This window comes from Lithobates pipiens, unplaced genomic scaffold (genome assembly GCF_037356315.1).
Source record: "Lithobates pipiens isolate NorthernLeopardFrog02 unplaced genomic scaffold, aLitPip1_a1.2 Scaffold_10, whole genome shotgun sequence".
Lineage (NCBI taxonomy): Eukaryota > Metazoa > Chordata > Amphibia > Anura > Ranidae > Lithobates > Lithobates pipiens.
The window spans coordinates 198,176,773-198,201,295 of NW_027507686.1; the positions used below are offsets into that span (position 1 = coordinate 198,176,773).

The window sequence follows — 24,523 nt, forward strand, 5'->3', positions numbered from 1 at the left end:
GGGCCTCAGCAGAGGATGTCCAGGCAGCTTGGCCTCAGAGTGGCTGTGTTGCCAGGCTGTAGCATCTGGTCCACACAGACAATGCAGGACTACAAGTCCCAGCAGTAGAGAACGCACAGCCCATACAGAACTATCTGTCTCCCCAGTTCCATGCGTCTTCTCGCCGCCTAGTGAGACCTGCAGCCATCAGCTCCTTTGTCCATCACTGAAGAGACTATCAACAGTCTGACATTTTCTGCTAGGGAAATTAAATTGTACTTTGAATTTAGCTAAGGCTAGCATGCAACACCTGGTGCTGGCACATGTCCAAATACTGGACACTATGTTTTCTGTGCTTCCTATGGAGATCAAGCTCATCTCCCATCCCCTGTGGAGCACAGGAGCACAAAGATTAATTAAGCAATCAAGCTGACTGCTTACACACAAAAAACAAACAAACACAATAAATATATATATATATATATATATATATATATATATATATATATTTCTGACCCCTGTTACAATGTTTAGTGCTTCTAAGTAACTTTCTAGCAAAAAATGTAAATGTTTACATATACAGGCTCTCCTCCAACAACTAGGTTTCGTTCCATTGACCAAGTCATTAAACAAATTGGTCGTTAAACAAGGAGACACAAGTAATCAATATTTTAAGCATTCTTAACTAATGTACTGTACTGTATTGTGAAAAAATGTCTAAACACAAAACTCTAGCTCAATAAAATTATTTTACTTTGCATAAGTACAGAACACAAACGAAAATTCTGTACTGTATAATGATGTATAGCGGGTCGTTATGGTGGGGAGAGCTGGTCATAAGTCCAAGTGGCCGTTAAACAGGTAAGTCGTTAAACAAGGATTATCTGTATGTGAGAAGTGTCAGATTTGGCCTGGGAGTTAAGTGGTTGATTATTTGTTTTTGTTATATTTAAATTGAGTGCAGCACATTCATTTTGTATTCATTTGGTTATTTATAGCGTTGATGTTAATATTTTTTTTTTCTTTTTTTTCAGAGTCATACAATTGCACCTGTAAATACAACATCAAGTCCCAATGAACTGACAACTAAAGAATTCAAACAAGATAAGAACTGTGACTCTGGCAATGTAAGCATATGCCACGTTGCCACAAACTCACAACCGTAGCTAAAGTTTTGTTGTATATCTAGACCCTACTGTTTTATAGCTTAGCTATGAAATCTTTCTATGAACATCCAACTGTTTTGGGCAAACAGTATTTTTGTTGGCTTTCTGTATGAATTTTATACCCTAAACTGGTTGTAAATGATATAACAGATGTAAGCACTCTTTAGGGTTACAGTTGTACAGCCTTGTGTTCAAAGTTCTTTTTGTACAAAACTAATTGACATGGGCTACCATAGGAGTTATACATCTTTTGCACTTTAGTTTTTGGTCACTTCCCATTTTCAATACCAAATTTAGCTTGCTTACAGCTTACGTTTCTCTTGAAACCGATGTAGGTCCTCCCTTAATATCTGAGTGCCTGGCACAACTCCCATCTTTGTTTCCTGATTGGCTGGCCCAGTTTCTTGTCATCGGGGTAGAACTTAAAAAAAACAGTAAGGAATACAGGAATTTCAATACTAGCACCAAAGAGGCAGTTGTCAGTAAATTGCACTCATTTTAAGAGACGTTTTAGCTGAAAGCTATTTTTAAACACATTAGGCATTATAGGCATTAAGCATTATTTAGCAGTCTGTTAAATCATCTTTATCAATTTTTTTTTATGTACTAAAATTGTTGTATTTGTAATATTAAATCTTTAGTAGCAGTTTTCAGAGACATTTTATGTTTGTAACTGATGGAAAATTTTGCATGAAAACTGGTGCACACAAAGATTATGCTGTAACTGATGTTTACACATTTTAATCTTAGAGTGTATGCAGAGCCCAAACTTTTCTCTTTAGTTTTGGATAGAGTAGGGTATGGTTTGGCAATGTCCTATTAGTAGACATGTGCACACTGAAATATTTTGTTTCGGAATTAAATTTTCGTCTGAAAAATAAATTTATTTAGTTACTCCCGAAATTCGTTTTTATTTATTTTGTTTTGTTAAAAAATGCATTCGTCCAAAAATCCAAAATAATTAAGGTTGAATCTGTCATTGAAGGCTTATGGTGTCTGTCGAATGTTCTATGAAGATTCGACGGAGCAGCCAAACTGTACGACACCGCAATCGTACATTTCCGGTCAAATGTTCCACCTACAAGCTATAGTAGAATTCTAAAGTTGTATGACACTATTAATAATTATATTTATTAATTATTATTACTTGTCAACCAACATTATAATTCTTCTATAGCCTATGGGTGGAGCAATTGACCATAAATGTCCACTCGCAGTGACTGCTTCGTCGAATCTTCATGTTGCATCTTTTCTCTCTATGTCGAATAATCTTGGATTAATAGAATTAGGTTAGGCACATTCAACCTTTTTTGCTATTGTCTCTATAATGTCAAATCTTTTCTCTCTATGTCAAATCTTTTCTCTCTATGTAGAATAATCTTGGACTAATAGAGCTAAGGTTAGGCACATTCGACCATAGGTTCGATGGACACAGATTGCTATTGTCAGCGTCATGTCGAATCTCCTATCTATATCAAACTATATTGTCAAAACGAAAATGAAAATAAAGAATTTGTTTATGTCGGGTCTTTCGGTTTTTGGATTCTGCTCGTTCATTATCGTTTGTTAAAACGATAACGAAAATACCAGAAATTCGGACAAAAATGCATTTGGACGAAAACTAATGCACATGTCTACCTATTAGGGGAATTTACCTTTGCATACTGTACCAGAAACAAAGCAAGAGGTAGGGGGCAATCTTTCCAATATGAGAGAATATTTCTCCTTAGACAATTGTCACTAGAACAGAAGATTTTCCCTCACCTGTTGCGGTGCCAATTTAAAAAAAAATGGTTTCCCCTTCACTTCCTGTACAAGAAACAAAGCAGAAAGTAAGAGGAGATCTCTCCAAAGTGAGAAGATATATTCTCTTGCACAGTTGTCAACAGAACAGAATTCCCAATTGGAATATTTTCCCTTATCTCCTGTTCCAGTGACACTTCCAAAATTTTTGATTTACCATTGCTTTCTGTACAGGAGACAATATATGCCAGGACCAATAGTGAGGGTGAATCTCCTGAGCAGGACACAGACAGCAATAAGAAGCAAGGATCTAACTCTACATTCTATCTAAAGCAAAAAATACATACATACATACATACATACATACATACATACAATTTAAACTTCATGGCACTGTTAATATGAACTTAAAACCCATCTGTTGCATTGGTTTACATTCTTAGATCTGTTGTCATCATATTCCTACCTTCATTACCTAACTTGTAGAAGGGACATCACTGCTGGATTTTGATTGGTAGTTGAAAGCAGCTGAAAAAGGGTCTTAATATCAAACAAACTGCTAATATTATACGTTGACTTGCACCTCGTCTCCTAAACATATATCAGTAGTCTTACAGGTCTCTGTGGTTCTATTTATCAAATGCATACAGTTTTAGTAGCTGAAATGGACTGCCTTTTGCCTTTACAATGTTTATGTCAATAAATCAAATAGCTACATGGTGTGGGCCAGTTGGACAGAAACACAAAAAAAATCAAACTCTAGTACAGACAGCAGTACACCAAAAGGGTTTCAAGCTTCATGCTCCTCAGAACAAGTGTCTTCTGTTGATACCCTCTAATCCAGAAGAAGTGGTTTGTTGGTATCATACTAGATCAGACTTTATAGCCACTCAATGCATGCTGAGGCTGGGGTGAAGATGCTGGAAGAGGCACCTAGAACAGAAGACAAGAAGTGTAGACAATGTTGTTACCCTTCTGGTTCCATATAAAGGGAACTGTAAGCACATAGTACACTACATTCCAAACAAAACACATAAACTGTGTTGGGATAGCACCAGTAAGGAGATTGCATGGGTAGTCAGGGTGACATTCTTTTAGTACCACCAAGAATGTTTTTCCAACAGTCAACACCATACGTGGATGGCAACCCTGCTTCCTTGGCCATGACCTATGTTGACTATGCAGAACTTTTGCCCAGGGTAAAATATTCTAAATGGGGAGATTTGCTAAAACTGGTGCACACAGATCTGGAGCAGCTGTGCATAGTAACCAGTCAGCTTCTAACAGTTTGTTTAATTAAGCTTTGACAATAAAACCTGGAAACTTATTGGTTACTATGCACAGCGGCACCAGATTCTGTGTGAAACCATTTTAGTAAATCCCTCACAATGGAAGGTTACTCATAGGCCATCATTTAATAAGGTGTAACAACCAATCAGAAATATGCTTTGGAAGCTACAATATAATTGGTTTCTATAGTGGCTGGTCATATAAATGGAAACATTCTAGGAAAGTACTGTATGTCTTGTTAAGTAAACAGCCACAAAGCTAAAGCATTAGAAACATTTTAATTTATTGTCTGTTTAACTCCCCAGTGCAGAGGAAGGGAGTGTGCATGGGCAAATCTAACAGCCCAGAGTTGGGCATTAAAAACCCAACTCTATCCAAAACTTTTTTGTTGTTGCTGTTTTCAAATGGGGAATGGACATAACCTCTGTCAGGCTTTACTTGGGGATATTTACCCAAATTCCTCACAGGACAGGAGGGAATGTATGTGCAGAGGGGGCACATAAAAGTTCACCTTTGTAACATGTTACACCTGTATTTAGGGTTTAACATGCAACATGCTACAATACAGCACCTACCCGCACTTCCCGATCCCACCCATTATCACTATTTAAAAAACAGATCAGCCATGCAGGGCTTCGCTCACACAGTCACTTCATTTATTAACAGAGTTCTGTTTATCAATGAAGTACAAGTACTGTTTTTCATTGAGGCAGATGACTTATAGTTCTCAATGAACTATGAGGACGCTGGTGGCAGCTCTCATAGTTCATTGATTTATCCTACAGTTCAGCAACTGGCTGTCCATACTTATCTTTTAAGTAAATTGGTAAAGGAGTAAAACCTCCATCAGGTTATTACTGCCTGTGTCGTCCTGTCCAAGTGACAACAACTCACCTCTTTAATTGTCATGTTGTCACAGGAACAGGAAGTAAAGGTGAAATCTCCCTTATGTGTTCAGGGGCAACAAAGAAAACTTGGCATATATATATATATATATATATATATATATTGTGAGGGGGTTAGCTCGGCATCGGGTGTGTGTGACCCCCTGGATGGGTTCACAACACAAAATTAGGCACAGCAGACAGCGTTGTAGGTGCAAAAAAACAAAAGATGCAGTTTATTTATGCTACATGCAGTGAAACATATAACAGCCAAACAAAAATTAAACATGAAAATAAATCCTGGTCAGCTTGACCTCTAATTACACACTTAGACTCCCTGTCTAACAACTGAGTGCAGCCTTGTGCTGCCCCAGTCCCTGTCTCTGTTGTAGGGGTTTGCCACACAGGCGTTAACTCACTGCACAGAACAGGTATCACACTCCCCAGTCTATACACACAAAACTGGTTCCAGGATGGAGCATCTCCCTAAGCATGCTGTTTTTTTTTGTAGAGGTCTTAATGAGCCCACTTACTTCAGCTGGGCTCGTTAACTCTTCCCCTCTAATTATACAAGTCTGAATAAAGCCTGAATCTAGGGCACACATATTTCCCATCCTGGATACAACCAGGTGACTTTACCTGCGTGCTGCCACATACCCCCCCCCTCTTGTTTCAACCTTGGGGTTGTAACACAAGCAGTCAGACATGCATGTATCCGAGACAAAGCATCCACATTCCCCATTTTAACACCAGGGCGATGCTTAACTGTAAAGTTAAATTCTTGTAGGGCCAGGAACCACCTATTTACCCTTCTATTGGTCTCCTTGTTCTGAGCCATCCACTTTAAAGGAGCGTGATCAGTCACCAGGTCAAAGTGCCTACATAGCAGATAGTACCGAAGGGAATCTAGAGCCCACTTCACTGCTAAACATTCCTTCTCAATCGTGGCGTAATTTACCTCAACTTCATGCTGAGGTAAATGACTGGGTGCTCTTCCCCGTTCCAGACCTGGGATAACACTGCTCCTAACCCAACGTCTGATGCATCAGTTTGTACAACGAAGTCCTTAGAGAAGTCTGGTGAGTACAACACTGGCTGGCTACATAAGGCTGTTTTTAAGGACTGAAATGCTTCTTCAGCCTCTGGGGACCATTTAACCATAACAGACTCTTTCCCTTTTGTCAGGTTGGTGAGGGGCACAGCCTGAGAAGCAAAATGGGGAATGAATCGTCGATAATAGCCAGCGATTCCCAGAAAGGCTCGTACCTGCTTCTTGCTGTTGGGACGTGGCCAACTCTGTATGGCCTCGACTTTATTGACTTGGGGTTTTATCACCCCCCTCCCAATAGTGTACCCAAGATATTTGGCCTCCTCCTGTCCAATGGTACACTTCTTTGGATTGGCCGTAAACCCAGCTTCCCGGATAGAGTCTAGGACTGCTTGTACTTTTGGCAAATGTGAGACCCAGTCTGTGCTATGGATAATCACATCATCCAGGTAAGCTGCAGCATATTTCTGATGGGGCCTCAGAATCTTATCCATTTTCCGCTGGAATGTTGCCGGTGCATTCTGTAACCCAAACGGCATTCTCTTATATTGGAATGCCCCATCTGGGGTTACAAACGCAGTTTTCTCCTTGGCTGACTCATCTAGGGGAATTTGCCAATACCCTTTGGTGAGATCAAGAGTTGTCATATATCGGGCTGTTCCCAGCCGGTCAATCAACTCATCTATACGCGGCATGGGGTAGGTGTCAAATTTTGTAACTTTATTTAATTGTCGAAAATCATTACAAAACCGCCAGCTCCCATCAGGTTTGGGCACTAGTACGATAGGACTGGACCAGTCACTCTGGGACTCCTCTATTACACCCAATTCCAGCATCCTTTGTACCTCCCCACGTATTGCCTCCCGTCGGGCCTCTGGTATTCTATAAGGTTTTAGTTTTACCCTTTCTCCTGGCGGGGTGATAATGTCATGCTCTACGCCAGATGTTTGTCCCAGAAGCTCAGAGAAAATCTCTTTGTTACAAAGTACAAACTCTTTAACCTCCTGTTGTTGGGGTTTTGATAAGGTGTCTGCTATTCCAACCTCAGGAACTAAGCAATCAGGCTGTACTTGTGACAAAGTCTCTGCGACTAGGGATTCCCTATCCCTCCAGGCTTTCAGCAGATTGACGTGATAGATCTGCTCCGGCTTTCGCCTTCCTGGCTGTCTAACCCTGTAGTTCACCTCACTAATTTTTTCAATTACTTCATATGGACCTTGCCATTTGGCCAGAAATTTGCTTTCAACCATAGGGACTAGCACCAAGACCCTATCCCCCGGGGAAAAAGTACGGGTCTTGGCCCCACGGTTGTACACTCTCTGCTGTGCTAACTGCGCTTGGGTTAAATGTTCCTTTACAATTGGCATTACCTGTGCAATTCTATCTTCCATCAGGGCGACATGCTCAATCACACTCCTGTGAGGAGAACTCTCATTTTCCCAAGTTTCCTTGGCGATATCCAGCAGCCCTCTTGGGTGTCTCCCATAGAGCAACTCGAAGGGTGAGAAACCCGTAGAGGATTGGGGTACCTCCCTAATGGCAAACATCAGATAGGGTATTAGACAGTCCCAATTCTTTCCATCTCTATCCACCACCTTCTTTAACATTTGTTTTAGGGTTTTGTTGAATCTTTCAACCAACCCATCTGTTTGGGGGTGATACACAGATGTACGCAATTGCGTCACTTTGTACAACTTGCATAATTCTTTCATAACCCGGGACATAAAGGGTGTACCTTGGTCCGTAAGCAGTTCCTTACAAATACCCACGCGGCTAAAAACAAGAGATAGCTCTTTGGCTATGGTTTTGGCCGAGGTATTTCGAAGAGGAATTGCTTCCGGATAACGGGTGGCATAGTCCAATATAACCAAAATGTACTGATGCCCCCTGGCGGACTTCATTATCGGACCTACCAAATCCATTGCGATCCTTTCAAAGGGGACCTCAATGATAGGAAGAGGTACCAGCGGGTTACGGAAATGTGGCATAGGTGCCGACTTCTGACACACAGGGCAGGAGGAACAATAATTTTCTATTTCCTTCATGACCCCAGGCCAATAGAATCTCTGCAATATCCTCTCTCTGGTTTTCTCGGCCCCCAGATGACCTCCCAGAATGTGCCCATGAGCCAATTCTAACACCAACTTCCTGTAAGGTTTGGGCACTACAAGTTGCTCAATGGTTTCTTCTGCCCTTTGAGCCACTCGATACAGCAGGTCCCTTTCCATAGTGAAGTAAGGATAAGTGCAAGTCTTATCTGGGTTCACTAACTCGCCATCTATTTTCACCACATTTCCCGTGCCTTTATTAGGGTGGGGTCTTTTAACTGTTCTGTGGCAAAATTTTCCCTGTGAACCTCAAGATCTGAAAACTCCACAGACGGCAATTTTTCATCTGAGGATGTTGGCTCCTCCCCAGTTTCTCGAGTTTCCCCCGCCAATACCGACAATGGAAATTCAGGAGAGTCCTCACCACTCCCAGAGGAATTCTGGTCATCTTCCTGGTTTATAGGGGCACCAGTGGGGGGCTCAAGACAATCCCAGAGTTCCCAGAATTTTGGAAAATCCCTTCCCACAATAGCATCATGTGGTAAGTGAGACACTAACCCCACCTGATGAGAGAGGTTACCTTTGGGGGTCTCAAAAAACACTGAAGTTACAGGATACTCTCAGGTGTCCCCATGCACACAAATAACAGCCACCCTGTTCTTCAAAGAGACCTCTGTAGTAACTAATTCAGCTTTTATCAACGTTACCAGGCTACCTGAATCCAGCAACACATCAACATTTCTACCATTAATACACATTTTACATAAATGTTTCTCAGATCCCCGAATGGCAGTGCATGCAACTGTCGCAAACAGCGACTGACGTCTCTCCCTTATAAAGTCACATTGCATAGGCTCATCCACAACGGGGCAATTGGCTGCAATATGTCCCTCTTGCCGGCAGCGGTAGCAAATAATCTTTTTCGCTGCCTCTTGCAGCCTGGGCTTCCTGGGCTGCTCCCGCCAGACCTTAGGAAGAACTCCCACTCTCTCACTCTCTCCACCCTCACCCCTTGGAGTCATCTTACCCGCCACTGGGAATGATCTGGTCTTAGGGTGGAAAGTCTGTGAGTCCCTGGAAGAGGTGGTCAGGTTCTCTGTAGCCAAGTACCTCTCAACCAGATTCACAAGTTTATCTGCATTTTCTGGATCTCCATGGCTTACCCATTTTTGGATGGCAGTAGGAAGAGCTCTCAGGAAACAATCCATAACAACACGTTCCACAATGTTTGGTGCGGTCAAAATCTCTGGCTGCAGCCACTTCCTGCTCAGGTGAATGAGATCATACATTTGAGACCTGGGGGGTTTTCCAACCTGAAAAGTCCAATTATGCACACGCTGAGCCCGGATGGCCAGGGTAACACCCAGCCGTGCCAATATTTCTGTTTTTAGCACCACATAGTCTTTTGCTTGGTCAGGCTCTAGGTCATAATAAGCTTTCTGCGATTCCCCAGTTAACAGAGGGGCCACCAGTCCAGCCCATTGCTCCTTAGGCCACTTTTCCCTTTCAGCAGTCCTTTCAAATGTGGTCAAAAACACCTCCGGATCATCCTCTCCAGTCATTTTTGTCAATAAACGGCTCACACCAAAGGATGCGGTATTAGTGCAACCACTTGCCTCATTGGTCTGCGGACGTTGCTGTATTAATGTCTCTATTTGCTGTTGAAAACTCTGCTCTTGCTTCTGCAACAGGTCTATGAAGCGGGCTTCAGATTGCTGCTGGGCTTGTTGCTGAGCTTCCAGACACTGCTGCAAAGTTGCATTTGTCTGCTGCTGGGCTGCAAGGCTCTTTTGTAAACCTGCATTTGTTTGCTGCTGATTTGCATTTGCTTGCTGCTGATTTGCATTTACTAGAGCCAGCTGTCTCAGTATCTCTTCCATGCTGGCCTTAAAAAAAACTGCCAAAATTCTCCACCAACTGTGAGGGGGTTAGCTCGGCAACGGGTGTGTGTGACCCCCTGGATGGGTTCACAACACAAAATTAGGCACAGCAGACAGCGTTGTAGGTGCAAAAAAACAAAAGATGCAGTTTATTTATGCTACATGCAGTGAAACATATAACAGCCAAACAAAAATTAAACATGAAAATAAATCCTGGTCAGCTTGACCTCTAATTACACACTTAGACTCCCTGTCTAACAACTGAGTGCAGCCTTGTGCTGCCCCAGTCCCTGTCTCTGTTGTAGGGGTTTGCCACACAGGCGTTAACTCACCGCACAGAACAGGTATCACACTCCCCAGTCTATACACACAAAACTGGTTCCAGGATGGAGCATCTCCCTAAGCATGCTGGGGTTTTTTTTAGAGGTCTTAATGAGCCCACTTACTTCAGCTGGGCTCGTTAACTCTTCCCCTCTAATTATACAAGTCTTCATAAAGCCTGAATCTAGGGCACACATATTTCCCATCCTGGATACAACCAGGTGACTTTACCTGCGTGCTGCCACAATATATATATATATATATATATATATATATATATATATATATATATATATATATATATATATATATACACAGTATATACACTATATTACCAAAATTATTGGAATGGCTGCCTTTACATGCTTGTGAACTTTAATGGCATCCCAGTCTTAGTCTGTAGGGTTCAATATTGAGTTAGCCCGCCCTTCGTAGCTATACCAGCTTCAACTCTTCTGGGTAGGCTGTCCACAAGGTTTAGGAGTGTGTCTATGGGAATGTTTGACCATTCTTCCAGAAGCACATTTGTGAGATCAGGTACTGATGTGGACAAGAAGGCCTGACTCACAGTCTCTGCTCTAATTCACCCCAAAGGTGTTCTATCGGGTTGAGGTCAGGAGTCAGTGCAGGCCATTAAAATTTCTCCTCCCCAAACTCGCTCATCCACACTCTATTGCCAAAGGTATTGGGCAGCCCCTCCAAACAATTTGGTGGAGAGGGATTATGGTGAGGGGTTATTTTTCAGGGGTTGGGCTTGCCCCCTTGGTTCGAGTGAGGGAACTCTTAAAGCATCCACATACCAAGACATTTTGAACAATTTCATGCTCCCAAATTTGTGGGAATGGATTGGGGATGACCCCTTCCTGTTCAAGCATGACTGCACACCAGTGCACAAAGCAAGGTCCATAAAGACATGGATGAAGATGTTTGGGGTGGAGGATCTTGACTGCCCTGCACTCAATATTGAACCCTATGGACTAAGACTGGGATGCCATCAAAGTTCATGTATTTGTAAAAGTAGTTGTCACAATACTTTTAGTAGTATAGTGTATACAGTATATATAATATTCTTTCCAAATAAATCAAATACTAAGTTACAGAAGCTTTGCTTTATCTTAATAAATATTATAGTAAAAGAGTTTTGTCCATTCAGTCAATCATCTCTAATGCCGCGTACGCACGGTCGGACTTTCCAACAACAAAACCGCAGATTTTTGTTCGAAGGGTGTTGGCTCCAACTTGCTTACAGACGGTCACACAAATGTTGGTCAACAACAATTACGAACATAGTGACAAACAAGACATACGTAATATATCCATTACTAACGCTGGTTTTACAAGACCGAGCGCTTCCAGCTCGTCTTTGATTCCGAGAATGCGTGGACTTTTGTGCGATGGACTTGTGTGCACATGATCGGAAAGTCCGACAACAAACATTTGTTGGTGGAAAATTTGAGAACCTGCTACCCAAAATTTGTTGGCGGAAAATCCGACAACAAATGTCCGATGGAGCATACACATGGTCGGACTTACCGCCAACAAGCTCACATCCAATATTTCCTGTTGGAAAATCTGATCATGTGGCATAAGGCAGGCCATAAACTAACAGGCTTTATTGTTCATTTATAGATTAAGGCCTGGTTCACACCTATGCATTTTTGAGTGCGTTTTCAGTTTTGCAGAAACACACTACAGTCCATTTAACATGGTTTCCTATGGATGTAGTTCACATCTGTGCATTTTATGGAAAGGACCAGTGTTTTCTTTTTCTGTTTTTTGGTTCCATAGACTTCAATGTTTTGAGGCTGGATTCACACCTATGCATTTTTAGTGCTTTTTGCATTTTGCAGATTTGCACTACATAATGTATTCCATAGGAAACCATGCTAAATGGACTGTAGTTCAAATCTGCAAAATGCAAAAAGCACTAAAAATGCACAGGTGTGAAGCCAGCCTTAAGATGTGTATTGAAAAAATGCAAAATGCACCTGCAATATGCAAACTGCAACCTGCACAAGTGTGAACCAGGCCTAAAAAGCCCTTCACAAGATTTCATCCAACATGTTTTTCATATGTATTGTTAAGAGCATGTTGAGTGATCTCCTCATAGATAGTGTCTCATTGTAAATGTTCTTTTTTACAGTCTTCAGCAGGCAAATGCATTAGTATTTGTGACAATATATAATTTCTTTTACTATTATCACTGGGATGGTGGAATGTCAGAACCCATATACACAAAGTTACAATATTCTAATGTAATGTTGTCTGCTGGTACTTTAGTCACAATCATTTAGCTGTATTAATGAAAATGTTCATAATAGTTGAAGCACACAAGTATGCTAGATCTGGGTGTAGACATTGAATTATGTTGTCATATAATGTAATGAAGGGCACATTATACTTATACAATGATGTCCCTATATTTAATACGATGTACTGTGTACATCATAGGAATATGTATATAAGACCTATGTTATGAACCACTTGAATTTGTATATAGACTTTGTATATTGTATTTTATGTATTTTATCTTTCTTTTCTTTACTTATCCTAGATTGTAAGCTTTGAGGCAGGGATTCCCATTCCATTTGATTAAATTACTGTCATTCTGTAGATCTCTGTTTATTTGTTATGTGCTTTTTAATTGCTTAGGTTGAGGTTTTATATAATAAAAGTGTACATATAGAAACTACAGGAGTTGCTGTAAATTCTTTATTGTAGACGATAATTTGGTCTACAGCCAAGGATGCATACTATAAATGCATGAAATTTTAACGTACACCTGCCATATCTGCTGGCTAAAACCTGTCAGAATTACATGTATTACTTATGTCTTATGCCTTCAGATGTCTCCTCCCTGAGAACCTAGAATCACAGGGAAAATTACAATAAATCCCTGTAGTGTTCATGTTCCTGCATCTTCTTATGGGCCCATCTCTGTGATAAGTATAGAGAAATATGGGTGGCCTCTATAATAGTAGTAATGATAGAAGATAAATAGAAAAGCGTACCATCATCCAGGGACTTAGAGATAAATAGGTCGGATGCTTCAGACCTATTTATCTCAATGATAAGTAGATTGTATACAAAAATCTCACCAATAGCAATGAAGGAGGCCACGGTACAAGTGATGATGAGTAAGATGAGTAACCAACCGATCCATTTTCAGAAAAAAGGCTGTATGGTACCAAGTAGGGCTACACAATGAAGACCACAGTAATTGGGAAGAAGGTAAATATTTAGCACAGCAGGTTTCACTTGGGGGGGGTTATTAAATGATATGATTATCTAAAAATGAAGTCATGTAAAGGCTAAGTTCACATTTTTTTCTAAAATCCAGCTCCCCTATGTACCAATACACCATTATTGTACCTTGGTTGCAGAAAAATACAAGCTTTCTTTGATTTTGAGACCAAGGCCTTGCCTTAGCCCTTGCAATATTTCCCAGAAAGCTTCAGAGACTTCCTGGTATACAGGCAAAGACAGAGAAACCAGTAAGACCCAGGAAGGCGTTTACAGGCTGACGTCATTAGCACGCCCTTCACCCATTAACTAAGTTTTCACAGCATCCTCTGGATTTCTCCACACATGCATTAGCCTGGCTTCTCCAGCGTTCCTTCAGGCTGCATGCTAAACTCCCTGAGGCCTCCATGCAGCCCAAGGGACACCCCTGACGTAGTGTAAGGACCTGCCTGATTAGATATAGAGTGATTGGATAAATGTTGTATCCTCCTATTATTTAGTTTTGTTAAATCTAATGGAGATTGTACAGATATTGTACAATCAGATTGTATAATGTATGGACATATGTATACATCCAAAATTACCTAGTTGTGCTTTTTAGTGTCATTAATTATTAATGGCACACGAAACACAGAACAAACACACATTTTGCCACATGAAAAAACAGGTGACAAATGCATTAAAAAACGCGCAACTCGCACCACGCCAAAATGTGCTACTTTGCTACGTGTAGTGCATCCCATTGATATCAATGGGCTGCACTGTGTGTCACTGGAAAAACTATCAAAAAACATGCATTCCTACTGCTTTAGGTGCAAATGGGGAATGAAAGTGAAATTGGTGTGTTTACATAAGAATAATGGAGCTCCATTCCCAATTGTGTGTTTCCAAACAAATGAAAAACTTTGCTTTGCCATACATTTAAGAAACACTGCAAATATACATTGTGTTTGTCTAGTCATTACATTTTAAAGGCACCCGAAGTGTGGTAAACGCATCAAAAACTGCAGTAACGCACCATGCTCTGCTCCAAATAAGTTGTGGAGCTTCTCTGGGGCGATTGTTGCTTGTAGGAAAGCCCATTCAAGTGATTGGGCTGCCTTATGCATGACGAGTGAAAATGCTCCAAAAGCAAAGCATGTGAAAGAATATGAGTTTTTGTTACATGGAGACATGAATGAGGCCTGACAACTGAGTGTCTCCATCAACTCCCTCCTATGTACTTTTATAAAGATAATCATACAGTCATACACTATGCAATCTGATTGTACAATCTCTGTACAATTGCCTTTAAATTTACCAGAACTATGGAATAGGAGGACCCACCTGACCAATCCATTTAATTTTTATCAAATCAGACAGGCCCTTGTACTACATAGCTGATGGGAGATTGCACAATCAGATTGAATAGAACGTTGGTGAACAATAGCATTAAGGGAGGTGTGGTCCAGAGTGGTGAACACACCCTATCATACCCTCTTCTGGGATGCAACAAGGAAGCAAAGGCTTCTGGGAGATGACCTTCAGGAAGTGAAAGCTGAAGTAGTGATGGAATCTGAAAATCCTTATAAAAATACAAATAAACAGATAAGATTTTAAACCTCCTGTGGGTGAGGTAAGAGAGAGCAAGGCACATTGGGGTGGCTGGGCCAGAAATGGCATTGGAAAATGCTTCTATTTATTATGAAAACTGAAATTCTGCCCGAAAAGGTGAATTTATCCTTTAAGGAATTGTGTTGATGGGCAAACAAAAGTGTTTCTAAACCCTACAATGAAGTTCTCTTATTTAGTCCCTTATGTAGTCGCTCTGTTAAATATACAATTGAAAGAATTTTGTTATATATGTTTGATAAGTTAAAAATATCTGTTGATCGTGCCAAAAATCTTGTGAGCTGGTAACTTCCTGTGCTCCATGCCTGTGCAAACTATTAACAGTTATATTGCCATCTTAGCTATGAAGACTACAGAACCACACCCACAGGGCCGTCTGTGGGCACCATATCTAAGGACTGATTGTTGTTGGGTTTAGATATACTTCAAACTTGCCTTTAGGTGCATTCTGGTTCCACCTGAGATACTTTTGAGATTTTTCACAGTTCAATGATAGGCACATGTGACCTGCAGATGACCTTCCTCTGACCTGCATTCCACCTTCTTACAACCTAAGCAATTATGAAAATTGGTAAATTCTGATGCAAAAAAATTCACTGATGTAGGCTATTAGGGCCTTATTAGATGGGCAATGTGTCAACAAGGGCATAATCACTGAGGTGAGGCAGCAAATTACCCTATGTAGATGCACTCTCCTTGGCTGAAGTTGCTGCAAAAGTTTCAGTCGCTAGTAAGGAGGCAAATAAGCAACTCCATAGGAAAAGATGTATTGCCTCTAAGCCCTTGTACACACGGTCGTGGATTCCGACGGAATGTGTCCGGTCGGACAGTTTTGTCGGATATTCCAACTGTGTGTGATCTACATTGGACTGTTTCCATCGGAGTATCCGACGGAACAAGTTTTCCAACTTGTTGTTAAAATTTTCCGACAAAATGCTCTGATCGGACATACTCCGATCATGTGTAGAGAATTCCAATCGGACAAAGTGCCACGCATGCTCAGATCAAATTCCTACACCAAAGCTATTGGCTACTAGTGTGAACGTAGTCCCGTCGTAACGAAATAACGTAATCACGTCGGATTTTCCGACAACTTTGTCCGACCGTGTGTATGCAACAGTTTCGGACAAAATCCGTCGCACAAAATCCGACGGATTTGGTTGTCGGAATCTCCGACCGGGTGTACAAAGGCTTAGAGCTCCTGTCGCTGGTAAGTTGTTTCCAGAAACAGAATATATAATTTAATGTGACCCTTACTATCCAAATTAGATGCGACGGGGGCAATAACACTACAGGGAAGTGGCGGGAGTGCAAAAACACCCTGGGATTTCACTATTGTTGTCACCACTTTAAACATTATCAAGAGTTACAGATTTACTTTAGGTAAATACCCATTATTGGAAGGATAAATCCTCATTAATGATGCCAATTCTCCACTGCTGGGGAGATTTACAGCTGGGTTTTTAACTTTGCATTCATCTTACTTGAAGAATCTGTATCCTCCTGCTGTTATAATATAAAAATTGAGCATTGAGAAAATAAAGCATAATAGCAGTTGAAAACAAAACCCATTGGCATCTGGGTAATATACAGTCATACCAGCACACAACCTACCACTCTTTTCCACTCTACCCCCCAACCCTCTACACCTTTTTCTCTATTACCCTCATACAAAGTTTTATAATAAGTACTATATGTGCAACTGTTGGCCCAATGCGCTTCATATTTTCTGTTTAAAATTTACCTTGAATAAAAATCAATTGATACAAAAACCCCTGGCATCTGGTAAGCCTAAAATCCAATTGTTGTCAATTTTTTTAGGTTGTTTTTGCAGCCTATGCAAGTAATGAAAACATTGGCCAATGGGGACACAGACTAAAATCACTAAAATGATTTAAAAAAAAGAGAGAAAAGGTTAGTACTTTTAGCAATGTATTTAATGCTGTCCATGCCTTCCTTTGGGGCAAGAGACAGAAATAAAAACAAATTCCTTTTACCAAAAACTGTAAAAACCTGGAGGGTTGAACGAAAAAAAAAAAAAAAAAGAACTAATGGTGTGTACTAGGCTTAACATCATTCTCTATCTTTTACTTTTATCTTTTAGATCTTTATCATTATCATTCTTTGAATCTACCCTGTATTGGTAGTTGAAGTACCCCCATGGCCATTTTAAAAAACTGACTTGTTCCTGGTAGTCACTTTATCCCTCTACGATGGTCTATAGTTATGTATAGGTGGCAGTGGATTGTTAATATTAGATAAGTGTAGATATCCCGTTGGACTTAGTGGAGACCTTATCCTAATCTACTCTTCTAAATTGAGCAGACATAATGGAACTAGATAAGAATAGGAAAAGACATAGTGAAGACTTCAGACTTCATCACGTTCAAACCCCCCCCCAGACAAGGCATGACGGGGCAAGATAGATAAGACTATTAGTAAGCTCTGTTATCATACTGTTCAGTGTTACACAGTTATAAAATCCAATACTTTGGCTTAGACCCATAAATTAACAATTGGAAAGTTGAAATTTGAAGATGTATGCTATAGTCACTAAAAGACTATATTACAGCTGGTGCATATGTTATCCCTACCCTAGTTAGAATATGCAACAGCGACATTTCTAAGAAAGTAAGAATAACAGAATTGCCACTGGGTCATTTGTTACTTTAAATATGTATGGCAATTTAACGGAATCTAGACTCACAGTAGTGATTTATTGTTAGCAAAGCTGTCACTACAAGGTTATGTTGTACATACATTGTACTTAAATCAGAAACCAAGCCTTGCAGTGGTATAGCCAATCTGTTATCTGCCATTTGTTATATATGATACAATGGTACAATGATATAATGAGATGAAAGTCCCGAGCAGCTATTTTGGAATAATGTGTGCTTCATCATAGTACAAATAACGCATAGTGGCAAAAGTATAATCATCTTTATTTTTTGATAACAGTATTGACTGAACAAAAAACAATGAAAGCTTGCAATATATGATACTTATAGAACGGGTATCTCTTTTTTAAGAAACATATAATAAGTACACTGCTATCTATTTGTCATTGTTATCACTCTTTGAGAATATTGTCCCATTTTGAAGGACAGTAATTTAAAAGACTTTAAACATAAGCTGTGTTTTTTTTAAAAGCTACTGGTGATTACCATATGTATTGGCGTATAACATGCATAGGCATATAACACACACATTAATTTTAAGAGGGACGTTTCAGGGGGAAAAAAAAACTTACATTTTTAATAAGGAACTTTTAAGATAAAATAAGGGTCAGTGCCCATCTGCAGCCTCACAAGTCCCATTAATGCAGCCTCACGAGTGCCATCAATGCAGCAGCCTCAGCATTGCCATCAACGCAGCAGCCTCAGCATTACCATCAATGCAGCAGCCTCAGCATTTCCATCAATGCAGCAGCCTCAGCATTGCCATCAATGCAGCAGCCTCAACATTGCCATCAGTGCAGCAGCCTCACCATTGCCATCAGTGCAGCAGCCTCGCCATTGCCATCAGTGCAGTAGCCTCACCATTGCCATCAGTGCAGTAGCCTCACCATTGCCACCAGTGCAGAAGCCTCACCACTGCCTTCAATGCAGCAGCCTCACCCTGCCATCAATGCAGCAGCCTCACCATTGCCTTCAATCCAGCAGCCTCACCACTGCCTTCAATGCAGTCTGATCGATGCCCATCTGCAGCCTAGAGGGGACATCTCCTATGATAGACAGAACAGTGGTCCAATGGCTTCCCAGATGACGGGACTTGCAGAGGCTGCCAAGTAAACAGGAGATTCTCACTGTATGTAATCTGATGGCGCTCCTCCCATCCCACTCCCCTCCCGTCCAACTCCCTGTCCCCTCCGAAGCAGCTAAAGTTGATGTATTGGCGTATAACAGGCACATGCTATTTGCACCCGATTTTCAGGGTGAAAAGGTGTGTGTTATATGGCAATAAATACAGTAAAATATTTTTATTCATGTCAACCATTTAGATGACAGTCTTAATTTTAAACAGCTCAGATTTACTTGTTATATAAAAAATCGACTTAAGAAAGCCCATTATGAAATAAAACCTGCTTCACGTGTTTTCCCTGAATAACTTCAAACAGCTTAAAGTGGACCAGTGCTTTGTTAATTGACTGCCAAGCAACAGGTTCACATCAATGCCACCCTCTGCTGGAATGCATAAACACCTTTCTTTCGCTCCCCCACTCCTGTTTAGCAGCCAGTAACAAGAAAGGGACAGTTCAGTTGGAGCTTTTATAGGGTTGAGGACTATCTAATTTTTCACAGGTGGCAAATTCAATGCTGTGCCAATCACCAGACCCTGACACTGTCACATGAGAGTAAGGAGATGAAGTTACATATTCTTCATACCTTGATTGCATGATTTCTTCACTCTCCAGCAGTTAAAGCATAAGGAGATTGATGGAAAGGTAAGTATGTACAGCAGAGGTGAGTTGAATGCACTGTATGAACATAACACAAATTTCCTCAATTTGATGTGTACTGCCCATATATCAGATACAGATCTTTCAGTGTATAAATATATCAACAAAAATGATGAAGAATAATGCTTTTGTAAATACTATCAGTAGGAAATAATTCAGAAGAGGTTTATGTAGTCATCCACCTAACACTATTAAAATAATATATAACTTTATTGATTGCTCAAAAAAAAAATTAAAAAATACTTTCCTCACACCCAGCTTCTGATGGGATCCTGAAAAGAATTGAGTCCTAAATATGATTAAAATGTGCTAGAAAATAGTACAGATTGCAATGTTTAGATCTTCAGTTCCCATGGATTCCACAGTCTAACTTGAAGATGTCAATGGCACCCACAAGAAGCATGGGAATCATGGTTTAAAGTTGTTATTTTTACATGTATCTTCCAATAGTATGATATTTTTTATATTGCTTTCTTTTAAGGGGGGTAGACTTACCAGATAAGCAGCCCTGGAGTATTTATTTAAAGTCTTCTTTAAATCTAATAATGGGTGTCTTGGTTCATGGGAGGAGAGATTTAGCATCTTTTCATAATTCAAATTTCTGTCTGCACTATTAAAGCTGTCTTCTGTCTTATATGCTATTCATTTAGGAAAATCAATAAACATTACCAATAAGGTCAGTAAATAAAATGCATCTATTGTGAATAGTTAATTTTACACAGTCTGCAAACTTTGATATATATATTACCGCTTGTTGCTATAACCTGGAAGCCTTCTTTGAACATTAGATATTTTTTATATACTGTAATTTTCTTTTTATTTTATTTTTTTTGAATGTGGCAATAATCTGCATCTTTAAAACTTACCAATTAAACCCACTGAACAAACATGAATGTAAAGTTCAGTCTCTCATCCAGTTCACATTTTAAACAATTCTTGTTGTTTGCCATTATGACATCGTGATCTCCATTTTCATCTGTCACTTACTGTACAAAGAAAAAGCAAAAACATTTCTTTTGTAAATGTATGAACAATATATGTATGTACTTTTAAAATATTTTTGTATGTATAGGAATTGTAATGTTTTCTATTACTGTAAATATAGATCAAGTCTGGTCTTTGGTCTGCGACCATCAAACTTATGTAAAGATCTCTGTGAGTTAATGCTTTGTATGCTGTATAGATGGTATTAAAATTCTTTGTCTGATCGGTAATTTTCTGTGAAATGTGAGTTTGTTGAAGGGATGTAACTGGCTAAGGATAGCCATACACATACTTAATTCTAACAAGGTATTAATATCAGAACTGACATTGGGTCAAATGTTACTGTATGTATGTAATGGGACTGAATCATTAGTGTTACATTATACAACAAGCATCCTACCATTTGGAGGACATCTACTGTATATCAATAAATTCAGTACAAATAGCTTTTGATTAAAACTGACAGTGACCAGGTAAAATCTCAAGCTTATGCCGCGTATACACACGACCAGACTGTGAGGGACTAGGTCCGACTGTCTTTCTGACGGACTTTCGGCTGAGTTCCAACGGACTTCCCGAATGAACGGACTTGGCCACACACAATCGCACCAAAGTCCGATGGATTCAATCGTGATGATGTACGACCGGACTAGAATAAGGAAGTTCATAGCCAGTAGCCAATAGCTGCCCTAGCGTCGGTTTTTGTCCATTGGACTAGCATACACGAGAACGGATTTCTCAGTCCAGTGGAGTTCCGGTGGAAAAATTTAAAACATGTTCTATTTCTAAAGTCAGCCAGATTTTTGGCAAGCAAAGGTCCGATGGAGCCCACACAACATCGAATTGTCTGACGGACTCATTCCATCGGACCTTTGCTGTCAAAAAGTCCGGTCGTGTGTATGCGGCATAAGTTGAGATTTTACCTGGACATACCCAAAACCATTATTTTTTTGTGGTAGGAGTAGGGAACAGTCAAAACCTTTGCCAGTTTTTGTATGACCACTGAGGAGATTTCACATCATGTCCTGTCTTAGAGACACAAGTGAAAATTAAAGAAGATCCTCTTAGCCCTTGTACACACGGTCAGAGAATCCGTCGGAATGTGTCCTATCGGATAATCCGACTGTGTGTGGTATGCATCGGACTGATTCCGTCGGACCCAATTTTCCAACATGTTGGAAATATTTCCCAACCAACTGGGCCGATCGGACATACTCTGATCATGTGTAGAGAATTTTGATCAGACCAAGTGCCACGCATGCTCAGATCAAATTCCTACATCAAAGCTAATGGCTACTAGCCTGAATGTAGTCCCATCGTAACAAAATTACGTCATCACGTTCTGAAAGATCGGATTTTTCGCCAACTTTGTACGACCGTGTGTCAGTTTCGGACAAGATCCGACAGACAAAATCCGTCGGGCAAAATCCGACGGATTTGGTTGTGGAAATCTCCGACCGTGTGTACAGGGGCTAAGACAGCTTTCACTGTAGCAGAGGTTTCCATTAGATTTTTCTCCTATTCTCCTGTTCCAGTGACAACTGTAAGTATTTGGAATTCTCATTGCTTTCTGTTCTGGTGACAATGGTTACCAGGGCAAATAGAGACAATGGGGGTTATTTACGAAAGGCAAATCCACTTTGCACTGCAAGTGCACTTGAAAGTGCAGTCACTCTAAATCTAAGGGGTAGATCTGAAATGAGTGGAAGCTCTGCTGATTTTATCATCCAATCATGTACAAGCTAAAATGCTGTTTTTTTATTTTCCTTGCATGTCCCCCTTGGATCTTCAGTGACTGTACTTCCAAGTGCACTTTCAGTGCAAAGAGGATTTGCCTTTCGTAAATAACCCCCAATGAATCTCCTCACTGGAGACATAGACAATAATAAATAACTGACCATGTTTTAAACACTTAAATACTATTTCTGAAAGCACATCTGGCTGTCTTGTAAGATAGTGTGAACTTGCATTTAAAAAAATATTTTTTTTGCCGTAGCCACTGGGATATCAAAAATAGCAAGGCCCAATGCTTGACATCGCTTCAAGACTCCTTGTTTTTTCTTTTTCAACATTTAATTGGAAGTATCTTTCACTTGTGTTTGTTTTATTGCATGAAGTATATGTATGGGGATTTTTTATACGAGAAGAAAAGCATAGACATAAATAATGTCTTTGAGCTTGAGCATAAATAATAAGAATGGGGATGGCATGTGTGTATGAATACGTTGTCTACAGAGAGATTTAGATGGCCAAAATTTGGAATCCTTGGTTTTAAGAAACACAGACTCTAAATTAGGTTATCACGTTATGCCAGGCTACCTGCAGACAGAGGATATACACAAAGAGTAATGGTCTGTTCTATAAGGATGAAAAGCAAAATACCTGTATCTATAGCCAAAACTTTTTTCTTAGTTTTGAATAGAGTAGGAAAGGAACATCTGTCAAAGGAAAATCTCTTTTAGACAGTTGTCTCCGGAACGGACTTCTCTGTTATAATAGTTCCACTGGTCTTCTGTTCCATTTCCAACTATATCATTTTGGAATTCCCCTCACTTTCTCTCCTGGGGACATCGATCTAAGACAATGATCCGAGAGAAAGACAATAGTAAAAAAAATGTTTATTTATATGTGGGGCATAGAAAAAAGCTTTTTGCATAATTTCCTCCTTTACCTACCTTTCCCACAATTGGACAATTATGTTTTTTTTTTTATTTAAATTTCTTTTCAGAACTGATCCACGCTTCCAGGTCTTTCGTCTAGGTGAGAATGATTTTCCCAACTTGCCCTTCTCACATCCATGGAGGCCTGGGGGGGGGGCAATCTACATGTGTGCAGTGCATCATCTGGGGGATGGCTGTCTCATCCTGATTCCTAAAGCTGGCCCACTGATGCACATGTGTAGCAATGCATCATCAGAGGCATGGCTTGAAAACAAGGCAGAGACAGCTTGTGGAATGATGCTTCTCTTTAAGGAATAGACCTACACAACTTTAAAGGGGTTGTAAAGGGAGAAGGTTTTTGATCTTATTGCATTCTATGCATTAAGATCAAAAGCCTTCTGTGTGCAGCAGCCACCCTAGCCCCCTAATACTTACCTGAGTCCTATCCCTATCCAGTGATGTCCACGAATGCTTCAACTGTCCGTGACTCTCACTCCTGATTGGCTGAGACACAGCAGTGACACCACTGGCTCCCGCTGCTGTCAATCAAAGTCAGTTAGCCAATTAGGAGAGAGGGGGTGGGGCCGAACCAGGCCTCAGTGTCTGAATGGACACAAGGAGCTGTAGCTTGACTCAGGTGCTCCCATAGCAAGCTGCATGCTGTGGGGGCACTTAACAGGCGGGAGGACCAGGAGAGCTGAAGAGGGACCCAAGAAGAAGAGGATCCAGGCTGCTCTGTGCAAAACCACAGCACAGAGCAGGTAAGTATAACATGTTTGTTATTTTTATAGAAAAAAAATTGACTTTACAATCACTTTAAAAAAACGGCATGCTATTTTATTGAGATTATCAAAAAATGTATAGCATTTATAGCCCCAAGAATAGGCCACACTGTTTTAAAAACATTTACTATATAAAAAAGGACCACATCTTTCAAAAAAGTCCCTGTACATTTGTAAGAATATGTACAAAACTTGTTCACTGGCAAAATAAATTATTTTCCAGAAACAGATGTCCCAAGATGTATCTTCAATAAATGTCTGTGGAGAGAAAAAATCTCAAAACTGTCACATAAGCAATTCAGTATTTGAATGATATAGAATATTAGAAGAAAGTTCTATGAATATAGTGTCACCAAAAGCCTTATAAATACAAAGATGGTGTATATATATATTCAGGTAAGCATCCCAAAATAGCTTAATGCTCT

General features: G+C 40.2%; 1 protein-coding gene across 2 annotated transcripts in view; it reads left to right on the forward strand.

Annotated features, from left to right (window-relative positions):
• LUZP2 (leucine zipper protein 2) overlaps nt 1–20,727 on the forward strand; it is a 928,200-nt gene extending 907,473 nt beyond the window's left edge. For both annotated transcript variants that reach the window (XM_077460834.1, XM_077460835.1), the window contains one exon: nt 1,014–20,727. In XM_077460834.1, the coding sequence (XP_077316960.1) occupies nt 1,014–1,145 (132 nt within the window). In that variant the 3' untranslated portion in view covers nt 1,146–20,727. The remainder of the gene's footprint in view (nt 1–1,013) is intronic.
• The last annotated feature ends 3,796 nt before the right edge of the window (nt 20,728–24,523 follow it).